We start from the raw sequence: 24,985 nt of genomic DNA, 5'->3' as shown, positions 1-24,985 counted from the left end.
ACGCAATGGAATACGTCCTAAATCCGTCCTTCTCAAAAAATTCTGAATTGAAGTTAATGGGGTGGTGGCGCATCCGAAGCGGGACTGATTAGCGCCACACACTTTATCCTTTAATTATGTTTTGCTATATGTAAGTATATATAGTTAATTATTCAGGCTTAGCAGTAGTCGGACATCTTCATCCGGCCGTGTAATGTTAGTGTCATGGGTACAAGAGCATTGGAAGATTGAAGAACTAAATTTTTTCATTTTTTATATTTCAAATTTTCCCGGTGAAGGTTGATTAGTAAAAACGTACAGTTTAAGTACAATTTCAAGATAATAGTTGCATAAAGTAAGATTAAAGTGATTAAGAGTACACCACAACAAACGTGAAAATTCCGAATTTTAAATTTTGAAAAAGTTCAGGGAGTGACTTTAAGTGAACTGATAGCAGGAACATGATCTTCATCAAGTGGCCTGGAAATCAGACGAATAAAAACAATAAAATAAATAAAATTGAGGATTGACGAATTTGCGGATCGAACATTTCTGATGATAAAGACAATGGATGAACATTTAATGTCGGAAAACGTTCACAGTGGGAAGAAATTTGTAATTGTTCTATCAAATGAAAGTCTCAGTTGATGAAAAACACTGAGATTTGAAATTGCGTTGAAAGCGATGAGCATGTTTGACTCAACTCTCCCTCTTCTTCCTCATTTTAGCCTGCTCTTCTGTGAATGTTCGGTAAGTCTTCATCGTTTCCGGTTGCGTCAACTACAAACTATTCTTATGCGCTTCGCATGAAAGTTGAAAAAGTCGCAATCAAAGCTCTTCTGTGTCGCTGTGGAGAAATCACACGTAAATGCAAAGGAAGGGCAGCCCAACGAAAAATCCGTCAAAGTCATCAGGACTCGGGGAACAATATTTTGTTGGAAAATCGACAGACTATATTTACACATAGGTATGTCTGTTTAACTTAATCAAAATCTTTACTTCTGTCTCTGAAAATGTTCATAATTTTGGTAAGCGAGTTCTCTTTACTTTTGATTGCAGAGCATAGTAGGAAGAACCCAAAACATAGGTTTTACTTTTTCTACTACTTTTTTAGGATAACAAATCCTAGGAATGGGTTTGTTATCGTAGATGTTAGCGAGAAAATCTAAGATTTATCTTCAGACGTCGACATTACAGCGTAGATATTTGAATTGTTTTTTGTATTTCTTTTCATACCACTGGGTATGTAGCTATAAAAAATGTAGTCCGCTCTACACTTTTGTAGTTGACAGACAGAATCTCATTGATTTGTTTTTATTTTTAACTATCATAAAACAGTCGAATTCAAAAGAAAAAATTCTGTGCGTCAATTTTGGCACATGCGTGCTACTTGAAGACGAGAGTAAATGAAATACGCAGAAATATCGTAAAAATTCGAGCAAAACGACAAAAAAAACCCCTCAAATTTCAAATTTGAGGGGTTTTTTTTTTGTCGTTCTGACCTGAACGTTAGTTCATAGTGGGGTTTGTAGGTCGTTCTTGTACATAAACTTATCCATAAGAGAACCAAGCTCCGGCTCTAATTTCATGGTGTTCTTAGCAGCAATTTTGTCGTTCTTTATTTTTTTACGAATCAGAGCTGAATGTTCTTTCGAAAAACTCAAATCTAATAAATAGGCGCTTTTACTGAAAATGGTATGTCGGCAATCTGGGTTATGGTAATAATCGATCGAAAATTTAATAATCCATCATAGTTCCACTTTTTGTTTGCATCGTGTCATCCCTCTCACGATAAAGCAACATTCATCTCAGAGAAAAAACGAGAACCAGTGTGACAGGCTTCGTAACACCACCGGTCATAGAAATTTTCGGAGAGAGCAGGAACAAAAAAAAAAGGTTGTAGTTGATTTTGATAACATTTCGAAAACATCAAACATAGAAAGTCGTAGAAGATCGAAGAAAGAAGCGCGATCCTCAAAAATAAATGTCCAGAAAGATCATGGTAAGATTGAAATAAAAAATTACAAAAACTTATTAAATTGATTCCCGGGTCTCTGCGAGAAACTTCTGAGCTATTCTCGAACGCGGACACTCCTTGCACTCTCCACCGGAACGCCATCACTGTTCGAGCGGCAGAGTCCGAGCTATTCGGATGACATCGAGCAACAGATATATTTCTGCGTGCACTTATTTATTATTTATTTATTTATCGTGTAGACTAAGTCGAACCGTCCTCAAACATAATATCTGAGCTATCTGCAAGTACATATATGTCTCGTACAGTAGATTTTATGTACGTGTAAGGAGGAATGCGTAACGAAAAACGGCGAAGAAGCGAGGGTTTCTGGGCGGTGCCTATTCCATGCAATAGCGTAGGCGTTCAACACCAAATCTTCTTCTTGCACTATGCTCCAACAGCATGAGAAATGAACAACAGAATAGAATATAAAGCAGGTGTAAGCAGTACCAAGAGAAGCATTCCAGCAGAAAACTAATACCGATGGTAAAAATTTCAAGAAACCTGCTAAATGAAGATGTTTTGAAGAAAGTAGCACTTGGGATTTCTTGGAAATTACGAACATTTAAACATTCTACCTTTTTTCTGGAGCAAATTTTCTTTTTTTCTTTTTTTTTCTCATGCAGCAAATTTTTCAATGAACAAGTGAGAATTTATTTATTATTTAGAAATTTACTGAAGTTCAGCTTCTCTTCTTTCTTTTGTTGTTAGCCACTTGTTTTATGCTGATTATTGAGCCTTCCTTTTTATTTCCTCCGTAACGGCGATTAGAAAATCTCTTGCAAGAGGAAAAAAGGAAAAGGAAATGACTTCGACAAAACCTCTACAATTTGATAGCGTTTTCCTGAAAATTACAGTAGGTCAACTCAGTCTGCGAGTTCACAACAATACCTTATCATGACAAATTAACATTTGTGTATAAAATTCAGAGCTCCACAGCCTGAAATTGAGGCAGCAAGTTGAATTTTGCCTACGACTTCTTGAGGCTGTCATTTATTTGTTGAGAAATTTGCGGTTGATACTTTTCCTAACTTTTCCTAACCTAACTACCACGTCAGCGTAGGTGGAACTTTTCGGAATCGTTAAAAGAGCGGACGCCTTTTTCGATTTTTCCTTCCAGATTTAAGAGAACACATGCAGCACGAAGCGAACAAGCGAAAAATCAGCAAACAAAAAATCTGTAGCATCATTTGCTTGACTTACTGTGGATTCTACGTAAGTTACTTACGAATTCAAAAAAAAAAAATGGGTGTCACGCTATATACGCTTCAAACATCAGATGAACATGGAGAAATGATCATTTACTAGTAAATGATGATAGTTAAATTATGAAAAATAGATGAAGGTGCTCAAGTGATCAGTAAGCACGCACGTTCATATTTCTATAAACATTTGATCACAAAATGAAGGTCCCGATTGGAACGAAATGCAATTGTTACGGATATTTGATCAGCTCGTGAAGAATTAGTCACGAGAAGAGTAAAATTAAACAGATGGTGAGCTATTAACTTTTGAAATTGAAATGCACGAAGATATCTGCGTAATAGCACGTACTAGAACGCCTATTTTTCATTTCATGCCACTTTCCAGCTGTTGCAGACAACCATTTTAAGCGGTAATAAGATTTTTGAAAAAAGAGGGAAATGGATGAGATTTCGCGGATGAAAGCCCGAGAAAACCTACGAGTCCCTAAGCAACCGACGCCATGATGAAGGTGAAAATGAGTTTGACATCCCTGATATTTCCGACTTCTCGGAACCGGAAGCCTGGCTAAGACTCCCTACTGTCATGGCAAAATGTTGCAAGATAGCTATGTGATCCAAATTGGTTGGCGAACACCTATGGTGAACGCTATGCTCGCCTTAGTAGAACTGATTTGTACGGGAAATACCTTCATTCCGCCATATCAGGACCTTTGCGGGTTTTGACCTACGGGGTCAGAGGCGGGGGCATCGTTACCAGTTAATACTAGCGGCGCAACTCTCACAACTGGTGGTCCGCTAACATCACGATTTCGTGGCTATCAAGGTGAGCGCTGGTCTGCTTTTCTGACGTTGCTTTTAAATAATCTGTTTGCTAAATCATATCTTGTGGGATGACGAGGCGTTTGAGAGAGTAGATTACACGTGTCTTTGATTTTTCCAGGCTCTGAAGAAGGCGACGACGCCGAAACGTTAGCCAGAATAAAGATCAATAACAATCTTGGTTCAGCTTAAGAAAGTAGTACACTACCTTCATTCCATTTCTGGAAGCACACCTTGCCTCACAATACACACCGGGTCCTGCCGTTTCAGACTTCTGACGGTATGGTGGGCGATGAGTGATTGCTTTTGTTGCTCACCCATCAGCCATCCAGCTCACCAATCCTTGCGAAATTTTTTTTCATCTCGTTTGGATAGTAGATTGTGGAGAGAAGGGTGATTCCGTCCATTTCTTCCTAATTGCCGTAAAAAACGGCCCGGATGATACGTCTTCGAGCGTTCCGGCTATTTTCCACAAGGAGTTTGATTGGAGCGCGCCAGCCCCGTGCACGCGCCGTATTTTCCGGGCCGTTTTTTACGGCAACTAGGAAGAAATGGATGGCATCACCACTTCTCCATAATCTACTATGCCCTATACGAATACCCCATCTGAAATCCGTACCACCTCAGATTCGTGGGGTGATGCCTTTAATGAGGAGCTGGAGGAAGTGATCCGCAACGAGAAGGGTGTATATATAGTTCTACTTATTCGTTGCCAAATACTTCAACAACACAAAACTAGAAAAGGCAACAGAAGAGGAATTCAGGGTCGGACGACTTGAACTAAGTGACCAGAATTGAAAAAACTGTCAACCGAAGGTAATCGTCAGCCGCTTGCCTTTCTTCATGGGAATTCTCTTTTCATGAAAAACGATCATCGTGGGTGCACATGGGAATGACCCAACGCACAACTTGCGCGGAAAACGACCACGTGCTCAGCATCCGAAGCTGCTGTCCATTGGGCGTCTCGGTAGTATCCTTCTAAAATGGTTCTGATTAATGTCTCCTTCGAGTGAAAATACGATTCACCCACGAAATGGAAAGAAAACGCGCGGTTTGGTGGTTATTATGCGCATTGTTGTGAATAGTCAATAACCAGCAAAACCGCAAAGCCGCCAAACCGCACGGCTCTGAACTCTGCATGCTGCCTTATCGGCAGGGAAGGAGGGGAGCAGTCGTATAAGACGATTGTGTACTCGAGTTCAGTGAAGGCGAGAGTCCTATTTTCTAGGTGAGTAATGGATATAAATCTGCAATGGTCTTCTCACGTGATTTAGAAAAAACTATTGCTAATAACAAATGTTTTGCGAGAATGATTAATTACTGCGAATAATTGATGGAAAGTAATGGAAAGGTGTTCCTATGAGCGAGTTCACGGATAACAGATTGAAGTTACTGCTCAACGCCTCCACTAGGAGATAACGCAGTCTTAACAGCTGTAGTTTGAAAGGACACTACAGCTACGCTTGAATTTTAATAAAGCCCTGATGTTTGTAATCAACAATTAATGTATTAAATTTCCATTTGCTTTCTTGTGCATTTCCGACATTGTCTTCCTATTTTGACAGCGTTGCCAATCACAAGACACCACACATATGGAGACATTAATGCACTTACGCCCTACTTACGTATGCAAGAGTTTGCACTTTTGCTTGCTGCTTTGAAAAGTACACTTCTCTTTAAATCAAAGTAATACGGTTGCCCGAATACGTATTTTCAAGCAACAGACTAGAAAAGGTGGGAAAAATGGGGCAGAGTCGCTTGCAAACCGGAGCATATTGGACTTCAAAATGTGCCTCTGCATCCAGTGGAGAAAAAAAACTGCGTAAGTAAGTCTGCCTAAAAATAGGATGTTTGCGGCCTTTTTTTTAGAATAAAAGGTTCTTTTGTAGGGCTCGTCTCGTCTTGTATTTATACAATTCTCCTTTCTAATCTTCCTTTTCTTCCCAACATAAACGGATGTTTACGTGAAACCGCCGCTCAAATGTTGTATGGCAGATTTTCAGATGTGGTCGCCACTGTCGGTTACGGGACACAGCTACACATAATTACTGATAATTACATTAGAGAAGGCTTATAACTGGTTGTAATCATTTTCAGAACCAGGCAACAATACATATTCAAGCGTAAACTATCATGTGCGGTCACATCTTTGTTTTTCTTTCTTTGTCGAGATGCTTTATCTGCCTTTCGGAGGCAAAAAGAAAGACAATGTCACTGCCGTATCAATCCATAGGATGAGCCAACGAGTTCTACCGCAATTCGCAATCGTTGGGGTTTTGAAACGCGTGTTGGCCAATGCAATGACTTGCGACTTTTTTTCTGATAATGAAAGTATTGCTAGCGCCCGCTTGAGGAAATCGACGAACAACGGGAGTCAAGGTGATTAAGGTGAAGGTGACTTTAAAATAATTGCGAGTTACACAGAGGAGGCAATTCTGAGACTCCTTTTTTTGGATTTCTGGGTAAATCTCCACACCGTACCCTATCGTAGTTTGGAAAGACTTCAGACACTGACCACAATGACTTCGCTTTCGATACGCGTTGAATGTATGTGAGTTAAATAGAGTAATCGCACACAGCTAATGCCAACTAAAAGCGCAAAAAAAAACGCAAAAACAAAAAAGCGAAATAAAATAGAAGTGTGAGTTGGATTGGGCCAAAGAAACGGAATCTAGAATCGAAAAATATTCGTGGAGTGAGTGATTTTCGGAGCAAAGAAGGACGGAGTCGCAGCGGAGCGCATTCAGCTGGGTAGACGCAGCGCTTCCACGCCTCGCTGCGATGCGGCACTATTGGCCGGCGGGATCCTAATCGAGAGGAGATATCGGTGCTTGTTTCTGAGTTAATGTGTCGTTTCAGCCCGGGATGCGCTCGCGGAGGACTGACGCAAATGTGGTTTCTCTTGTTACTACGTCCCTGATATAGCTTTATGTCCCAAATCTTTTCCAATAACATTAATGTCAAATTACTTCTATAAGAAAAATGAAAAGCGGTGCTACAATCTGAAAAAAAGTGTCCGACTGCACACCTAAAGGGGAACGCTGTTTACTGGACTGTGATAAAGTGAGATAAAGTCAATTTCCAAACATCAATACAGGTCTGCTTCATTTACCACCAAACCACATCCGATGAGCACCGTAAAAAATTTGGAAGACCAACCGTGGTATCATGGACTGCGTCCGCGAAGAGATATACTGTAAGTGATGGTTCCTGTGTGGAAGCGATTAGATTTGGATTGCACATCGTGTGCTTAGAGAGGAGATGCAAGCAATTTCCTGCCGATAGTCTGCCCAGGGAGTCGGATTTCACGCGAATACGTAGTAGGTTTGCCAACAAATGGTTATTCGAGAAGCGTGGCTTTGACAGATGCGGAAATCCGTGGAAGATTGAGCGGCGGACGATAAAATAACGTAAGAGAGGCAGGGAATTTAGTGGGCATTGAAGTAATAGCTATATGGGTGGATATACAAAGAAGAGGAAGCGAAAGTAGATTTAGTGAGGAACGCTACCAGAAGTTCTCAAGTACAGTATTTGGAACTGTGTCAACAGCCACAGATAGGGTATGGTTGCATACTGTAACATCACCTGATGAAAACTGAACATCATCGCTTGCTCTCAAATATTTCTACCTTCAACAACACCTATTCCCATATGGAATGCATCCGCCGCTGTCATTATTCGTCGGTACGTTTAATTCGAATCCCTGTCGTCGAAATGTAATATATTCATGGGTTTGGCTACGAATTTGCTGGACGACTAATATTTGCAACGACGTAATGGGTCAATAGACAAACGATGGCTACAGAATTTGATTCTACAATAGGGCTTTCAAGCCTAAGAGCTATTCTTGCACAACGTTTTCCAAACAAATAATCAACTTGATCTTGCATTGCAATTAAACTTGGAGTATATCAACTTATTTTCAGAATTACGTCGTTAAACTGTTACTAATAGCGACAGGGCAATGAAACCGGACCTTGAACTGAACTTGTACTAAAATACTTTATATCGGCCTCCTGGGTGTTAATGAATCAACGAACTTCTCAGTTTCACCACCTCTCTTCGACCCATGTCATGAGGATTGTAGAAAAAAGCTCTGGAAGAGTGAATCATCTGCAGGAAAACAAGGTGCTCGTATGCTTTTTTCCGCGTGCGCGAGTTGCGCGCAGCAACGAATACCGAGGAACAGTTAAAGGCAGCATAGCACAAAGGGTGGTACGGAAATCCGAGAGAAAAGCTAGAGATGAAGTTGTAGAATGCGGGATCAACGGTAGTTTCTTTTCCTTGTAGTCGTAATAAGCGGCAAAAACGCGTCCTCCATGCCCTTTTTTACGACTACTGCAGTTGTAGCGCGTCACCCGTGCACATGCGAGCGGTCGGAGGTCAGTGATGTCTTCTCAACAGCCTATTCAAGTGAAACCAATGAATAGGCTGCTGGAGAGACCGAAACGTGGGCATGAAGAAGAGATTTAACGCACATAATAGGAAATAAACGCCTTCCCACACATTGTTTCACGACTTCTTTAGGAAATACTAAACGGAACCACCCCGAATCTCGCAATCCACAACCCCATCTCTTGCTTTTCGCACGGATTCTCTCACCACTTCGGATTCCTGGCATGCTGCCCTTGAAGTGTTCAATATAGAGTTGGGCGGAAATAAATTTTCACTCCCAGTACCAGCGCAGGTATATCAAGCCTACAAAGATCGTACGAACTTGATAATTTCCTGGAGAAGATTAGTGCTGAACTTACACTGCAGGATTAGATCCAACATCGCAGAGGAGGGCTCAGTGGAGGATTAGACGAGCTTTCGACTGTTTTTAAGCGAATGTCACCAGTCACATTCTGAACTAAAGGGTGTTCACTTGAAATGTACGAGTTAAAAACAACTTCTAAGCGTAGCGCAAATATTCGTGAATACGCAGCTGTCGCAGGTTCACAGAAGCCGCACCGCAGGTTACAACCAGTATTTGATTGTTTCAATGCAGAAAAAGAGTTCATGGGGACGAACGTTCATATTTAAGTGATTCATGTTTTCGCCATGGTACATAGAGGAATTGGCACAAGGAGAATCGTCAGGAGAAAAATTTGTGACTCATTCAGTACCCATTAGAAGTGTAGGAGCTCGTCTGAAGCTCATTTGAAACTTTTTTCCTATTAAATCACCTATGAGCGTGATGACGCTCTATTTGGCACGGTAATCCAGGAAAAAGACATAAGGAAGAGCCTTGGTTGCGCCAATTCCCGCTACTTGTTACGCAATACAACGCAAAGAATTCTGCCGTTGTCCCAATCCTACTAATGTATAGTAGGATCAAAAGGACAGCATGAAGCTCGGTTGCGTAAGCGGCTGCTCCCGAAGAGGCGAGGTGAAGAAAGCGGTCGGAGTCGAGATGGGACCATTGCGAACGTAGCGAACAATGGTGCTTTCAAAGGTCGTCCCTCTATCCTAAACGCTACAGTCCACCGCATTCCTTTAGCGCAGCCGTCTACGCAACTGCACCGAGCTTCATGACGTGCTATAACCATGCTATAACTCAAATAAGCAGCGGAAGCTACTTGACCTGCAGAATCGCATAAGCGTTTCGGATTGCCATCGTTCTACTGTCCGTAGTAAGTTGAAGTGAAATCAAGGCTGTTCCTCACATCTTTCTGGATTACTAGTACGAATTAGGCGTAGTCACGCTCAGTGTCGTGAGAGATCAGTACAACGCTAATTTCGTGATATGCTACCTTGAAGGTATCAACAGCTCAATAGCTATTAAATCCACGATATCCATGATATGCGTGCCCACACAGGTAGTAGCGTGTGAAAGTGCTGTAAGATCGACTACCACTATCCATCTGGAATGTCCTAAGGAGATGATCTCCGCTTCTTCCACCCTTATGAGGAAATAGGAGCTCATTATGCACGTCACGTGCATGTCCGGAGTATAATTTAAGAAAAACATAAATCGTTGCTATTAGTTTTCATTGATCGGTGAAGACTAGCGTAGGGAACACCACAGAAACTCTGAAGTCCGGCTTTATCTGGACGTTTAGACTGGTAACTTATAAGAACCTAACTAATAGTATGAAAATGAAGAGGTTCTGAACATGCTAAGGCTAGTTAGCCGATTTTGTTAACTTCGCCGCAGTTGGGATTTTGCATGCGAAAAAAATGAGGATTTTCTGGACTAGCGATGTTACGCTCTAACAACGATACGTATTCTGGAGAAGAAGAAGGAGTAAGATGGCAAGAAATCTACAACGATGCAGAGCGCCATAGCATCGATGTACACGTAGCAGCTGTTTGTCGCCGGTTTCCCGTCCCGTAATAGGCTTTGACAGCTCGTATCTCCGAGGTACATAATCGAATTCGGCCTGAATGGTTACAAATTGTGGAATGAGATTTGCGTGGTCATAAAGAACCCTAACTTTTGCAAAGAAACTTCTAATCAACTTCACGCATTGTCCACTATATTTCCAGAAGTTTACTAAATCAACCCGGAGATTGGCTTGTCAGATCGACCGATTCACGAGAGATTCCAGAAATAATTATATCGCTCAAAAATGAGAAAAGTCAACATTCACATCTAACGCTCAAGTAGGTTCTTAAATTTCATAAATGGAAATATTTGATGTTATTTATGGTATTATTATGGTATGTAATAACGGGCTTATTCTGTCACGTATGTGTGTGTGTGTCACGAAATTCGAAAAGGGGGTGTGCGACGGGTCTATCGGCGTCGAATTGGCGCCCTGGCGCCAGATAGCTATAATATGGGGTGCGACGGCTACACCGGCGTCGAAACAGTGCGCAATAACTTTGCGTGCATGTCGCAAAAGGTAAATGGTTGCAGCCGTTTCATGGCCATGGCTACTGAGCGCGTTGCTTTTCAACTTTATGACTTTATGACTCTCCCGCGTGTCGATTTCCTTCTTCGCTCGCCTCAAGTTGGTAGCATGGCTTCCTCAGAAAGTGGAAAATGCATGCAAACGGCTGCTTAAATAGCAGCGAACAGTTTACATGATCTGACGTAGAATGTTATCTTTATCACTAGGATATTGTCTTTCACGTCATTTTATGCCAAAACATCATTGTTTGATAACTGTTTGGGAGAAATGGTAGGAAAACCCCATGTTTCGAGTAATGCTTTTAAATTTGGTCTATAATATATTGGTAAGGAGTGTTTGAAGCTGAAGTTTGAATGTTCTCCAAATGTAGAAGTGACGCGTTTAGAGAAAAAGACTATGAGATCTTTCGCCTTTATTTATAACAAAAATATGAAGAAATATTGTTGGAGATACACAAGTCTAATTTCACAGAAAATGGCACTAATATTATTTTTGTTGATTAGTGAAGTGAGCGAAACTTCAGACTGGTAATCTACATAATATGGAGGATTTGAAAATGAAATTCATATGAGAAAAAAAGAGGGATTAAGCAAACATTTCTAGTGAACAGAGAATTTAGAATTTTAAGAATGGCAAGAGCGATAAAATACGTATGAACGAAAATTAGTAGCGCATCTAATGATTTGAAAATGAATTTCTTCGAAAATATTCGAGCAATTAAATTGTGTTTCTATCGAAACGCAGGGAAAGGAGCGCAGATATGTGATTTCGTCCAAAAGCGATGATCAGCTCTCGCGTACGCAATTTGGAAGAAAAAAAGAGAGGGATGATAGCTCGGATTACAGTTTACGACTGGCGGACGACTTTGATCTTCAAATGATCGAATAGTGCGAGAACTCCTGGATGATAGGCTGATGATCCAAGATGCCTTCTAGGTTCTATTGAGACTTGTGAAGACCACACTCTTCGTGACCTATGGTTGAGCACAGCTCACGAAGAGCGTGATCTTGACACTCATGAGATTGAGCTCACAGCTCGCATTTAAGATTCGGCTCTGGGAACCTAATGACATACAGTCACGGAAAGAAGCGGTTCGGAAGACGCGTTCACTAAGAGTGTGATGAAATTTGCTTGAGGGTGCAGAACCTGAAAAGCAGTTAGACATATCCAGAATTTTAGGGAACTGATCTCACTACGCTTCCTCTTTACATTATGCAGCTGTGGGCGGTATCGCATGAAAGAATGGTGTTGTCCCGTTCCAAGGAAGGAAAACTCCAATTTATCATGCTTGACGATACAGTAACTGACTGCGAAGTGCAAGGAAAAACTGTTCATCTTGCTAGCAGCTTCTTTAGTTGTTGAAAAAAAATTTCCTCTGAAACTTAATTTTTTATCATATTTGTTATGTAAAGTGGAACATTAGTCATGCAAAATGCGCGGATTTGCGGACTCCTCCGTTAAACTTAGCAAAAAACTGATAGCTAAAGTTAGGATCACGTAAGGAAAGTAGCATGAATTACTGCAGTAAAGGAACATCCCTCGAAAGAAGATGTTATTGCAACTTTTGAGATTCACAAATAAAAGATAAAAGATAAGGTTTCTGGCATTAATCAATCCGCGTGGGATGCGCCAGCGCGTTCACTCCATTTCAGAATCGTTTGGGGTTTACGAACGTGTAACTGGCCTATACAATGGCTTGTGGGGGCCAGCCGATGTGTCAAGTCAGTGTTCTTATCCTTCCAGCCAACTCTGGTACCAATACCACGGAAGGGTAAAAAAATTAGTTGACACTGCGCGGAATCGAACCTCCGATCGATTACACTACAGCCACAACGGAACTTCTTACCGACTGCGCTGCAACGCTTCAATTCTAACAAATATCAAGACTCTCAAGTACAAAGTCAATTTTTGTTTTCATTTATTAGTAGGGTCGCTGTTCACACAAAAAGGTACATTTTTCACTTGCAGCCCAGTAATATGTTCAAGAAATAAATAATGCACTATATTTTTTTTTGATAAATGGTGCGCGCTGAAGGATAGGTCTTTGTTCACTTCATATGCGGTTATAACCAAGGGCCAACTTTTTTGTGGAACGACATAATGTCCGTCATTTTACGAGATCACATGAAGGTTTGCTTGAAGTAAGCTTGGATAAAGTTTCGCAGAGGAGACTTCATCCAAAAAAAGTAAACAAAGGAAGGAAAGGCCGAAGAGATCAATATCTAAAGCGGACGTTTAATGGGAAGTAGATGTGAGAAGCTAGATCTAAAAGTTCATCTGCGCGGATCTCACTAAGTATGCCATGGCTATGCGATGACGGTAAATCGCGTCAACAGATAAACATTCTAGGAATATGGACACATACTAAATAACGAAAAGATTCTGTGAAATTTCTTAAAGTACAGACATCCATGAGTTGCTTCAACCGAAGGAAAATGACGTGAGAGCTCTTTTGTAGCGTAGAATTAGCTCATAAAAGTTCTCAGTTGAGAAAAACATGAAGATTGTCGTAAATAACGGGGGGGCTGCTGTTGAAGTATCCATGAAGCAGCTATGAATCCCCTCTGGAATTCTCAATAAAGCAGTGTTTGACGATAACACGACACCCAACTGATGTGAAAAATCGAACACTGTCGAAAGAGGCATTTGAAATGCGGATTCTCGCGGAAAGGAAAACGTTTGTGGTTATTGCGGTAGAAAAAGGTCGCAGATGCACCAGGAATCTCTAATCTTTAGTGCAAGGATTCGAGTATGAGAGTCTGAGTGGAAATGACAGGAGACAATCACTGACGGTTGACAGCTGAACATATATGACGGGGGTTTTCTGGACGTCTTTTCATGAATACGCGCGGAGTTCTTGAAGATTGCTGTGGATTTTGCATTCAGCCGAGAAACCACATGACTGGAAATGTGCAGCAGTGCAGCGTGCATACGTGAATATAGGAAAAGTGTGGAACAGCTGAGCGGCGTGTTAGGCCCAACTAGGCATCATGGATTATAGCAGTCAGAGTCAGGCGAACGTCAATCTCGCTGATGCGTTTATATCACCGAAAACATTGACTGATATGTAGAATGTTGAGAAAAAACATTGGGAAGTTACTGTCGACGAACCTTACACTCTTAATGATAGTCGATCTTTGTTGAACAATGGAGCCATATCGGTTTGATAGGGCGGGTGTAGTGTAGCGGCTAGAGGTTCCGCTTCATGCACGATCGATCGGAGGTTCGAATCCGCCCTAGTGCTCACCAACCCTCTGGTACGTCTGATACCAATCTATCACGTCTGGTACCAATTTAACCCTCCGGGTTCGATAAATTGGTACCAGACGTGTCTGGGAGGATTAAAGCGCTTACTTGACACATCGGCTAGCCACAGCAAGTCATTGTATAGGCCAGTTACACGCTCGTGAATCTCAAACGATTCTGAGTTGAAGTGAACGTGAGGGCGCATCCCGAGCAGATTCATTAACGCCAGACACTTTATCCTTTTATCGGTTTGATGCGTCACAGAGTAATAATCCCTTACATCTCATGCATGTCTACCACAACTCACCCGATTACTTATTTTTTTTTACAATCTCCCATTGTTAGCAAGAATAAGTAAGGAAATAAATAAAATTATGCTGCATAATAACGGGCTTATCCTGTCACGCATGTGTAATGAAATTGCAGGAGGCCGTAAGACGGATACAACAGCGTTAGATAGGTGCACAGGGGTATAAAATGGTTTGAGATGGGCACGACAATGCTCAGTACTCTCCAGTTGTAGAACTGGGATAATTAGGAAGATAACTACGAAATCATCATTTTATTTCATCACCATTTCATACTTAAATTCCTAAGAAAAAGAACGAATGAGGTGTTGTTAGGAATATATACATATAAAATATAAGTTTTAAAAAATGGGGCTACTTTAATTTCTATTGATCAGTGGAAGCGAGCGAAGCGAGCACCCCCAGAACTAGCTGATATCCTGCGTTAGTCAGTCGTTGAGACTGGTAATAAATAAAGGGAGACCTCAGTGTCTATGACGAAACATGAACAGCTTTTTTTCGTGTTTTTCTGCTCTTATTCTACTGTACTCGAAAATGGATATGTTTGCAAAGTGTAAACAAACCTACGCCTTAGACAATGAAGATTCCGAGCGTTGATACTGTTGTCCGAGACTTTTCTCTTATTTCTCTATTGTAACTACAAGTGCCGTATCCATGAAATAACAGAGCGTATTGCATCAGCGAAGGTATAAGTAGTGCGGTATAAGTGCACCCGAGCAATGAGTTCATTCTCAGATGTTGATGTCATCTCTAGCGATGGAGCATCTTGAAACTATGTTGCCACTCTCTAAAACAGTTCTAATTTGCTTGGATTTTTTTCTGGCTGAGAATTGTACGCATCCATTTGCTGTAAGCATGGTGTAGGCGCAATACACCTTCTACGGATGAAGTATTTAAACGTATTTGTCACCTGCATAAACAAACGTTCAGAAAGGAGATAGAGAGGAGCAAAGAGAGGTTGGAAGAGGAAGAAACAGCGAGCGCAGCTAAAAATGTTGACGACAGTGGCATTGTATTGGCCAATTTCGAACGTTACCCATGCTTTTTCTCCTTGACAAGCTATTGAATAGGTTCGTTACTCGAGGTGGCGACGTCCCATATATCCAGTCTCACCTTTGGAGCTTTCGTTTTCACAGCGCTTTCGAGCATTGTCGACAATGACGTCCTTTTTAAACTAAAACGTGATATTAGCAAAGCGCTCGGATTCTAAATGGGCTCTTAATCGCTGCAAGTGCAAAGAAGAAATAGAATCCATGATTAGTGCAGGAAAACAGGCAGCAAATCTCACGTAGAAATGGTGGTTCTTCGGGTTCCAACACAAAACTTGGTGACTTTGCAGTTTTTGTTTGTCATCGTCTCCACCATCAAATATGTTCCTCACAAGAATATTTCATGAACTGCTCGTGCTTTTTTGCAAGTGTTGAGCTGTTTGACATCTTGCCAGAATCCAACTAGCAAACGTATTTATTTATGGTCACCCTGCCACGTAGAGACCCTTCAGACCTCTCCAGAGCATGGCCATTTTGGTGTTGAAGTCACCGAGGGTTTAGAGAAGGCATGACCGCTACCCCTACTCCCTTGGAAAAGCACCGAATTCCCTCTTTAGCGTCCCACCTTTATGACTATGCATAAGCTAAAAAGACTGAGGAACAGCAGTTGATTGACATTTTCGAAAGCGTAGACTGGCTATTCGAAAGGATCTATGCTTATGTTTAGACTTTTCTTAGGGGAGACAGCGATTACATCACCTCTTCTTGGCGATTTTTCGTTTTTTTTTTTACTCGGGAAAGAGAAGAGCTTAAACAAAACCCCTTAATCACATCACCCCACGAATCTGGCGTGGTGTGGATTTTCGTTAGAGTATACCTATATCGGATCGTAGATTATGTATACAGCGGTGTTTCCGCTCATCTCTCCTGCATCATTGTAAATAGACGGCTCCGGAACGCTGTTTCTTATTGCAATGCGTCACCCTTAGGCTCCGCCTCCGCCTGTGATTCGTCGAATGAAGTGAATTTCCCATCGGGGAGGGGCGCAAAAGTGGCGCATTGCACGGTTACGGCTTTAACAAAGACTCGCTTCGATGTTCTCCGACTAAACAGCACAAGTGCTCCGAAACCGTCATCTGGTTTCGGGCAGAAACAGTAGGAATATGAGCAGATAAAATAATCGTCAAATAAGGGGAAGGTTTTGTCGAAGGGGTCAGGCGACGAAGCAGATGGGACAGTGCTGCAGAGCATGTGGTTAGCTAATGCAGAAATCATGGGGATCTAGCCCGTCTGGTTCGCACTTTGTTTATTGCGGCTGTGAGTAACGCGACCATAAACGCCCACCATCCTTTCTTCTGCAATCGGTGGGCGAATTCTCCTCGTATAGGTCATTCGAATGGGTCCATACTTCATCTTCCTGAGCTTCATCATCATACAACAAGTTTACGACATAGTTATAAATAAGCTGGATTGTACACGTCCTCTGTTCCGGCAGCTGGAACAGCCGTGCAGTTTCGTCATTGCTGACAATATCGCGCCAAGCATTCCTCGAAACATGGAAGAAGATTACTTTTTACTCTATCATGATGAGACATCCCATTGTCGAATAGAAGCTAATCGGCAGTAATTTGTCTCCGGATTGTTCGGAAGCGACGCCTCAAACGAAGAGTAGAGATAAAATCACTGATCAAATGTGCTCTGACCAATCTCTAATAGATGCCAAATGGTGGAGGATACTATTGATGAAGATGCTTCTATTTTTACGCTGCTTCATAAGAAACGACCAAAGGTGAAAAGATGTGCTGGAAGGGTGGAAGAGAGCTTAGAAAAGTAGCATTAACTATGAATTTCGAGTACTTGGAATGGTCCAACGCCGTAATTAAAGGTTAATTTTTGTTAAACAGTCTGAGTTATTAACTGAAAGTTAATTACGCGCAAAAAGGATCTCTGAGGCAAAATCCGCGCACGCCAGGAGCAATTGTTCTAGAACGCCTTTCCGTGAAATGATGTCTGCCACTTTTATGTATGGAAACAAAGATGATTCAACATCAAATCCTATATTACTTCAACTGCAGCATCCTTAGTACTGAAACGGAAATGCGTTGTGGTGCTTTCAGATTCGAGCATGGGAAATGGGCGCTCGGAGCACTGATGAAGAAAAAAGGCTGCCCAAAATTCAATAGTGTAGTCGAACTCATCGAATACTATCAGGTTTCACTTCGTTCGTTTCTCTTTTTAAACGGAAGACCCAAGATGTGAATGAAATTAGATGTCGCTTCTATGTTGAATCAATACAGGAGTTTCACTGTCAGAGTATCTGGGGAAGAGAGCGTTTTTGAAGTATTTGATACATTTGTTCGTTGCTCATTTAACTCGAAGGTTGATCATTGTTATTGAAGGGAATAACAGTACCAACTTCTATTTCTACTTTTTAGATTCTATAGATCTTTACTCTCATTCCTTCCAATGTAATTTTTAAATACTCGCATACCAGAAAGACAGTCTTTCAAGAAAATCCCGTTCATCGTACAAATTCCCTCATGATTTTTTTTCATTTCCTATTTTCAGACGCATGACCTCCCAGGTCGACTAAAAATGAAGAAGGCCATCTATCGGCCTAAATGGCTCATTAAGCATTCATCTTGCACTTTTGACATGGAAAAGGTGACGAGTACGAGTATAGTTACATATTTCATCTTAATAGCACGACATACTGTATTGCTGCGAAAGGAGACAGGCTTACAAGAGATTTCTGAAACCAACTACACATTGGGATCTGCTTTTATTTTATGTCGCTCCACACTCGCAGCGATATTTTTGTCAACGATGACGTCCTTAAGATTTCCCACTGTTCAGTCTAAACGGATCTCCCTAATCAGGTGGTGCCGTAACGGGCGGTCCACCGGAGTCTGGAAACTTTCTCTTATCACTTAATTAAGCGTGGAATTTAGAACCTGTCGACAGTTCGTTCGCCTTTAATCCTATGGGTTTTGTAGGAGGATACAAAGTCCTTCAGGAATAAATGGCTGCCGCCTAATTGTGGGAGATGACTTCAGACCGTCTCACATGCACTTCCTATGCTTATCATGATTCTGGACTTTACGCTACGGTTGCGCACTTAATTTTGCTTGCATCGGTAGCGACCGTTGAATTCCAAATAAAGCAAATCAAGAGGGTCACGTACTGACAGACGGAGACGACGCCGTCTATCCATTACTGATGTCAGAGAAGAACAGTGTTTGGAAATATACGTCAGTAAAAATGTGGAGACGGCGCCATGTTTGCTGCAGCGAACATCCATTGTTTCAAACAAAAGACGACAGAATCGGACTTTACGGACTAGAAAATGTTGATCAACTGTGACTATTCTCTTTGCTTACGCTTCGATGTCAAGCTACAGAGAAGAAATCAAAACCTTCTATGTGGATCTAGAGAAGCTTCACAGAGGTCACACCTCCGACGGGGTTATTCTTAGCGTCGGAAGTCGGACTTAGAAAAAGTCTTGGAAAACTTCAAATTGGTTCAAGCGGAATTCAAATGGAACCAGTACGGAAGTGAAATGATATTATCGCCACTGAAAGGTTTTGCCTAATCGATTTCACTCTTGGCCAATGTTCTATACGGGATCGGTTCATCAACTCTTTCAAGAAAAGTCTTCCTTCATAGGAGAAAAGAGAAAGGCGCGAAGTTTACAAGGTAAAGTCTTAAGATCAACTCAAGATCAATGACTGGGAACTCTTCGTTCCGTTATCCAGCTTTTGGGAGCGCTTCGCAGTGGACAAAATCAGCGAACTTGGGAGGCTTTGCAGAGAGGCAAGAAAAGGAGACCTTCAAGAGAGGAGAGTTGGCTGGAGCTGTTGAGGCTACTTAGAGAAATCGCTACGCCCGTCGAGACTTCGCCAATAGTAAAGAAAAATTACAGCTCTTTGGAATAGAGTGGAATAACTAATCGAGAAAGGGATGAAGTCATTCACGACTTTTACTCAGATCTCTTCGACAACCACGTTCATTGGCCTCTACATCTTCTAAGGGAAGATGGAGATGTCATTCCAGAGGTGTTCCTTCGGATGTCCGACATACCATGATGATCGATCAAAGATCGTACTTCAGCCGGTCCTGACAAGACAAGATCTAAACATCTGAAAAATCTTTTCAGTTCGCGTCAACATCGGAGGATTTTTTCATCTTTCGGAATACAAAGTCCCTAAGAAATGGAATATCAGCAGCATCGTTCTTTTGTAGAAGAATGGAGGTCCACATGACATTGGCAACTGTCGCCCTACCTGTTTACTGCTCTTCAGTAATATTCTCTTCACAAGAGTGATCTTCAACAGTACTGGGAAAAATTAGATTAAGGACAGTCATATGAAAAAAGAGGATTTTAAGAAGGATTCTGCACGATTAGTTGCATACATACGGTTCCGAAATTTATCCAAGTATAACGAGAGTACAGGAGGCTGCAATGTCTTACTTTTATCGAACTTAAGGAGCCCTCGAGTTCGGTCAAGACGGGAGCAATCACGGAAGCTTTGCGAAACCAAGGCGTCCCTACACAGCATAAAAGGACACTCAGAGAATTATAGAATAACGTCACAGTCGGAATTTTACCATTTTTCAGAATCGTCATAACTGAAGTGAAGGGTTCCGGCAGGGTGATACAATCGAAAACATTCAGTGACAATCCCAGGAACACAATCTAAAAGCTGGAGTAGGATAACATGGGACTGAAGGTTGATTGTCGGTAGCTACGCCATCTGTGCCTCGCGGATGACATCGTTCTGATAACATCTAGCATCAGCCAGGAAGAACGAATGCTGGCCGAATTCAAGAAGGAGTTCGGAATGACTGATCTTGACTGCTAAATCTGTAAAAGACGATATTTATGAAGACCGGTCTTTCTCAGATACCCCATTCACTTTCACAGGAGCAAAAATAGCCGAATGTTACAGCTATGTATGTATGTCTAAGTCGAGAAATGAGCATGAGGAAACGACCTGACCTTCGAGCTAGACTGGTGGATACTGGTGGATTGGGTGCGTGCCATGGAGGGTGGTGGTGAAGGACATAAAAAACACCCAGATCTGTGCTCACCCTTTCAACTCAGCTGTACCTCCTCTACCTTTTTGAATAGTGCTTCAAAAACATTGAAATTTTGCAAGCGGAAGGATGTTGCTGTGGGCATCATTGAGCGCTCAGTTGATGAGAATGATGCTGTGTGTATCGCTCTCCACGAGATTGTAGAGTGGATTAAAAGTTCTGTTCCATGTCAGCGAGCGAAGTTGAGAGATGCAGATGAGATGAGACGACATTTGCCCTGAAAAAGAAAATGAACTGGGCTTCAGGCGTAATGCGCCTCAACAACAACCAGGGAACCAGAGCCGCGCGACTGGGTCCCACGAGATGTCAAGCGCACCAGAAACGTCGTCGCGAATTCGTGTCTTGGTTGGCTGATTCGTGTCCGTCGCGAAAGGAGAAGCCACTTGGCAGTTGTTCACCGTCATCGATGCACAGGGAAAGATTTCTAGCATTCGCTCGATCGGCTTAAAGAACAACGGAGATCAAAGCGATCATTGCGATCCGCAAGAGGTGTTGACACCGAATGCATGCCCGGCTTCTCATGAACATTAGTGAAGGCCACATGTTATGAAGTGGAGCTGAATAAAAGTTACGTAGAAAAGGCGAGAAAATTATGCGCTTTTCCATTTTATGTCGAAGAACCACCGTTATTTCACGAACATCTCGTCGTTTGTCGATGTTATTCTTCAAACAAAATGAAACCTTTCCTAAATTGCCATCTGAATTGCTTTTTTTTCTGCAACAGCTGACCTTTCCCAATCATTTTACTGCTTCCATATCGTAAACAAAGAGATCTCCGTCATCGCTTATCCACTATCAACGGGATTTTCCCAGGGCTGGTGAGAAGTGAAGGATAGCGTCAAAAAACTCCCATTTTTCCAGAAACAATTAGAATGAATTCCATACCTGATGATTTTCATAACTTCCGCCGCCTTCATGGAAATGAAATATGTGTAGAGATTTTTCGCTCCGCCAAAACAATCTAGAAAGGAATTCTGATAACAAACTGGGGTAGCAGGAATTTAGAATGAGTGCAGTTATCAGTGTATCATAACTAATATTGAAAATTTAGGATCTCATTGGTACCGGAAATTTCTGCAAAGTGTACAAAGGGACATATGAAAGGGAACCAAGCGATGAGATCCAAGTAGCAATTAAGGCTAGTCAGTGATGGCTACTACATACTTGAACACTTTTGATCCTTCAAATTTATTCTAGATATGCCATGGAGCTTCGGTTGACATGGTGACAGAAGAATCCAAACAGGCGAGGGAATCGATGATCCACGAGGCCCATCTGATGAGTTTTTATGTTCACCGAAATGTCATTCAGGTTCGCGAAAAAAAGTTATCGCTTCATTAAAAAAGAGATTCTCTGAAAAGGAGTTTGTTTCAGCTGTATGGTGTTGCCTGTGACCATTACCCGGTGATGATCGTTATGGAGTTTTGCCCCGGTGGTAACCTACAGGATCATTTGAAAAAATATAAGGAGAAAATACAAGTAAATGAATTGGTGTGCTATGCTGCAGAGGTGAGCTGCATCTGAAACGACAGTGGTTGTGTACCTAGTCATTTATATTACATACTTCATCGTGCACAATCGCTTTTTATTTCTACAATCCGCAGTTTGTGCCGGCGTTTGTTCTTTTGAAGCAATTTCCTCCGTTTCTGTTAGCCACGTTATGGACAATGACATCGTTTCCTGCATTTAATGCCGTAATATCCTGCAAAATTGGGGTGGCGAAGGCACCCATGATCCAGACATTGTCAATTTCGTGTTGCGCTGTCTTTAAACTCAACGTAGCTTGTCGCCAGACGTCATGTGTACATGAAATCAATGTAATGCTCCAACGAACCTTTGCACAAATCATAGACAACACTTACGAAAGTTCTATTACTCACACATAGCTCTTTTACTCCAAGCAACCTAGAAATTCTAATCTCCAAAATTTTCATAGGTACACTATTTTGTAGACAGCTCGCGGAATGCGATACCTCCATTCGAAATCTTGCGTGCATCGTGATCTCGCAGCTAGAAATTGTCTAATTTCAGAGGATGGGCTTATAAAGGTTTGTGTACTCTAAACTCTTCATAGCTTTTTTTTGAAAGTATTTTTCCTCTATCTTATCTTGATCGCGACACAATTTTTCAAATCCAGCTAGGAAAAGAAAGCGTTTCTGGATGTGTGTAAAAGTTTCAATCTTCGAAAGTTGTCAGAGTTACCATGGACGTTTGCGCTGCATTTTCATCTTTTAAATTTTTATTTGATGAAAATCTTGTCATATGCGGTCAAACTAGATGGAAAGGAAATCATGAACATATAATAAAGTTAAACGTATAAGTTTGGCATCTTACCCGCGGAATACTTGCGGAAATACTGTACACATTTACCAACTCACTTGGAGTCATGATAGGGAGCACCAGAAACGATTGTAATCCTCCCAAATTCGCCACGAGAGAAATATGAGTGGGGCTCATGGTGACTCGAAACGAGACTCACGAGCTGGAAACAGGTGCATTATCAGCAAAAATGCCCACAAAATCTATGCTCCAAGTGCCTTTCGAACCTGGAGACACAAAAGAACTCTACACGCTCCCTTTCTGTCCCTGACCTAACCGAAGAGGCATCGCACTAACCTAATTAAAGACATTGGGCGCCAACTTGGCACACAATCTGTAACTGTTTACGGTCAAATTAAAACTGCTCCCTTGCTCAGAAATAAATATGTACCAATCTTCTTGACATATAAAGCAATTTAGCAAGTTTTCCGCAACCTACTGGAAACAAGGTGGACCACCACGACCCTAATCGCGCTGCACTCCATCGCACCGCTTCAAACGCGGCCACTTACACAACTGCACCGTGCCGCATGTCCTTTTGATCCTACTAGCATTCACGGCGAACCAAGAAAATTCGTCTATTTGGAAAATAATTTGTTCAGATATCCGACTTCGGATTGTCGAAAATAGCTGAGGAATTAGTTGGAACAAAGCAAGAAGAAGGAGAACCAGCTCTGGAACAAATCCCGCTGCGGTTTGCTTCTTTTTCATCCTTTCTCTTTTTGAAGAAGAAGGAGCAGAGTGACAATCAAAACGCGGGAAATGTTACACGTAATCATTTTCACGTCTTCATTTTAGATGGATGGCTCCCGAGTGTCTAAAGCGCCCGCAGTTATGGTCACTTAAGAGCGATGTTTGGAGCTATGCCGTTGTATGTTCAATATCTTATTTTATCTTAATATCTTGAAACATTTCCAAACGGCGATTCCTTCTATGTAGCTCCTATATGAAATATTTAACGAAGGCGGAAAACCGTGGCCAGACGATCCACCGAAGAAAATCGCAACACACATTAGGTGAGAAGCGCTGAGCAAACAATAAACGGAATAAATTGTCATTTCTTATAAATTGCAGGAAAGGAAAAATGCCTGATTATCCTGCCAAGACTCCAACACAGTTCAGGCACCTGATGGCAAAAATTTGGTAATACATTGAGAAAAAGTAGCTAGTGAAATCTATATTGGCTTAGCGGTTTAACTCTTAGACTCTATCGACCGATCGAATTGATTACATCTTCTCACAGGAATTTGAACCCCGATGAGCGTCCTACGATGGATGACATTTCTAAAACAATCTGTGAACTCAGAAGGACGCATTACAAAGTTAGTTTCAATCCTCTTCGGGCGCGGCACGTGTCTACGAATATTTACTTCTTAATCCTTAATAAAGGATCTTCTTTAGCTGTTGGATCCAACGAAGATTATCATTAAAAGACTTGCCACGCCGTCCGCTACCAGATCTAAAACTGAAACAATTGCGGTAAGTTCTACACTGTGAGGCGAATAATGCATATTATTTTCGGAATCATTTTAGGAAGACTCCGACGAAGGCTCGGTTCGGAGCAATAGGGGCAAACGGAAAAGCAAAGAGAAGGAATGACACACATAACGAAGGCATTCAAGATGTTATACAGCACTACTTTAGAATCTTAGTCTTCTTCTATTCCACTTAAACGCTACCAACACTGGACGATTAACAACAAATTCAAGTTCGAATTGTTCAGCTGTTTTTCCTACTGTACATTACGTACATTACTAAGCATTTTAAAAGAATAAGTAGGAAGTTTCTAGCGCAATGTTTAGTAAACTTCATTCAGAAAATCTGATGTGATTTTTCTTGAGATTATTACGAAGGATTTATTCCTTTCTATAATCTAATAAAACGCACTGTTCTGCAAAGTTCTCCATTTTAAAACTAGCAGCATCCTTTTATTTCGTTTCTGGAATTTTTGAAAACCTTCTCAATAGTTCAAAGAACTCGTTTATCTATAGAGCATATGGTTTGGTTGTTTAATTATTGTTTTAATTTGTAAAGAGTAGAACTGATATAAGCTACTAGAACTATTATATTTTGCTGTCTTCCTGTATGAAAAATCCTCAGATGTCCAATGGTTGCACTCTGTACACCGGCTGAAACCGTTGATCCAGTGGACGTGCTTGTCGAATTA

The 24,985-nt window shown here is 41.5% G+C and overlaps 1 protein-coding gene across 2 annotated transcripts; it reads left to right on the top strand.

Annotated features, from left to right (window-relative positions):
• Positions 1 to 722: 722 nt before the first annotated feature.
• On the top strand, positions 723 to 24,417 carry RB195_015348 (uncharacterized protein; the record flags this gene model as incomplete). 2 transcript variants are annotated; one of them, XM_064206018.1, is made up of 16 exons in its annotated part: positions 723 to 946; positions 7,118 to 7,216; positions 10,492 to 10,608; positions 17,520 to 17,613; positions 17,971 to 18,066; positions 21,551 to 21,637; positions 21,697 to 21,810; positions 21,874 to 22,008; positions 22,452 to 22,547; positions 23,421 to 23,512; positions 23,617 to 23,689; positions 23,758 to 23,834; positions 23,893 to 23,961; positions 24,062 to 24,140; positions 24,220 to 24,297; positions 24,352 to 24,417. In XM_064206018.1, the coding sequence occupies 16 exons, from the start codon at positions 723 to 725 to the stop codon at positions 24,415 to 24,417; spliced, it is 1,596 nt and encodes a 531-aa protein (XP_064061899.1). The 2 variants fall into 2 exon arrangements, with proteins under 2 accessions (XP_064061899.1, XP_064061900.1); XM_064206019.1 differs by lacking the exon at positions 723 to 946 and having other exon boundaries at positions 7,149 to 7,216.
• Between the last annotated feature and the right edge of the window lie 568 nt (positions 24,418 to 24,985).

Source organism: Necator americanus, chromosome V, assembly GCF_031761385.1.
Source record: "Necator americanus strain Aroian chromosome V, whole genome shotgun sequence".
Classification (NCBI taxonomy): Eukaryota; Metazoa; Nematoda; class Chromadorea; order Rhabditida; family Ancylostomatidae; genus Necator; species Necator americanus.
This window is presented reverse-complemented; position numbering and strand designations above follow the sequence as displayed.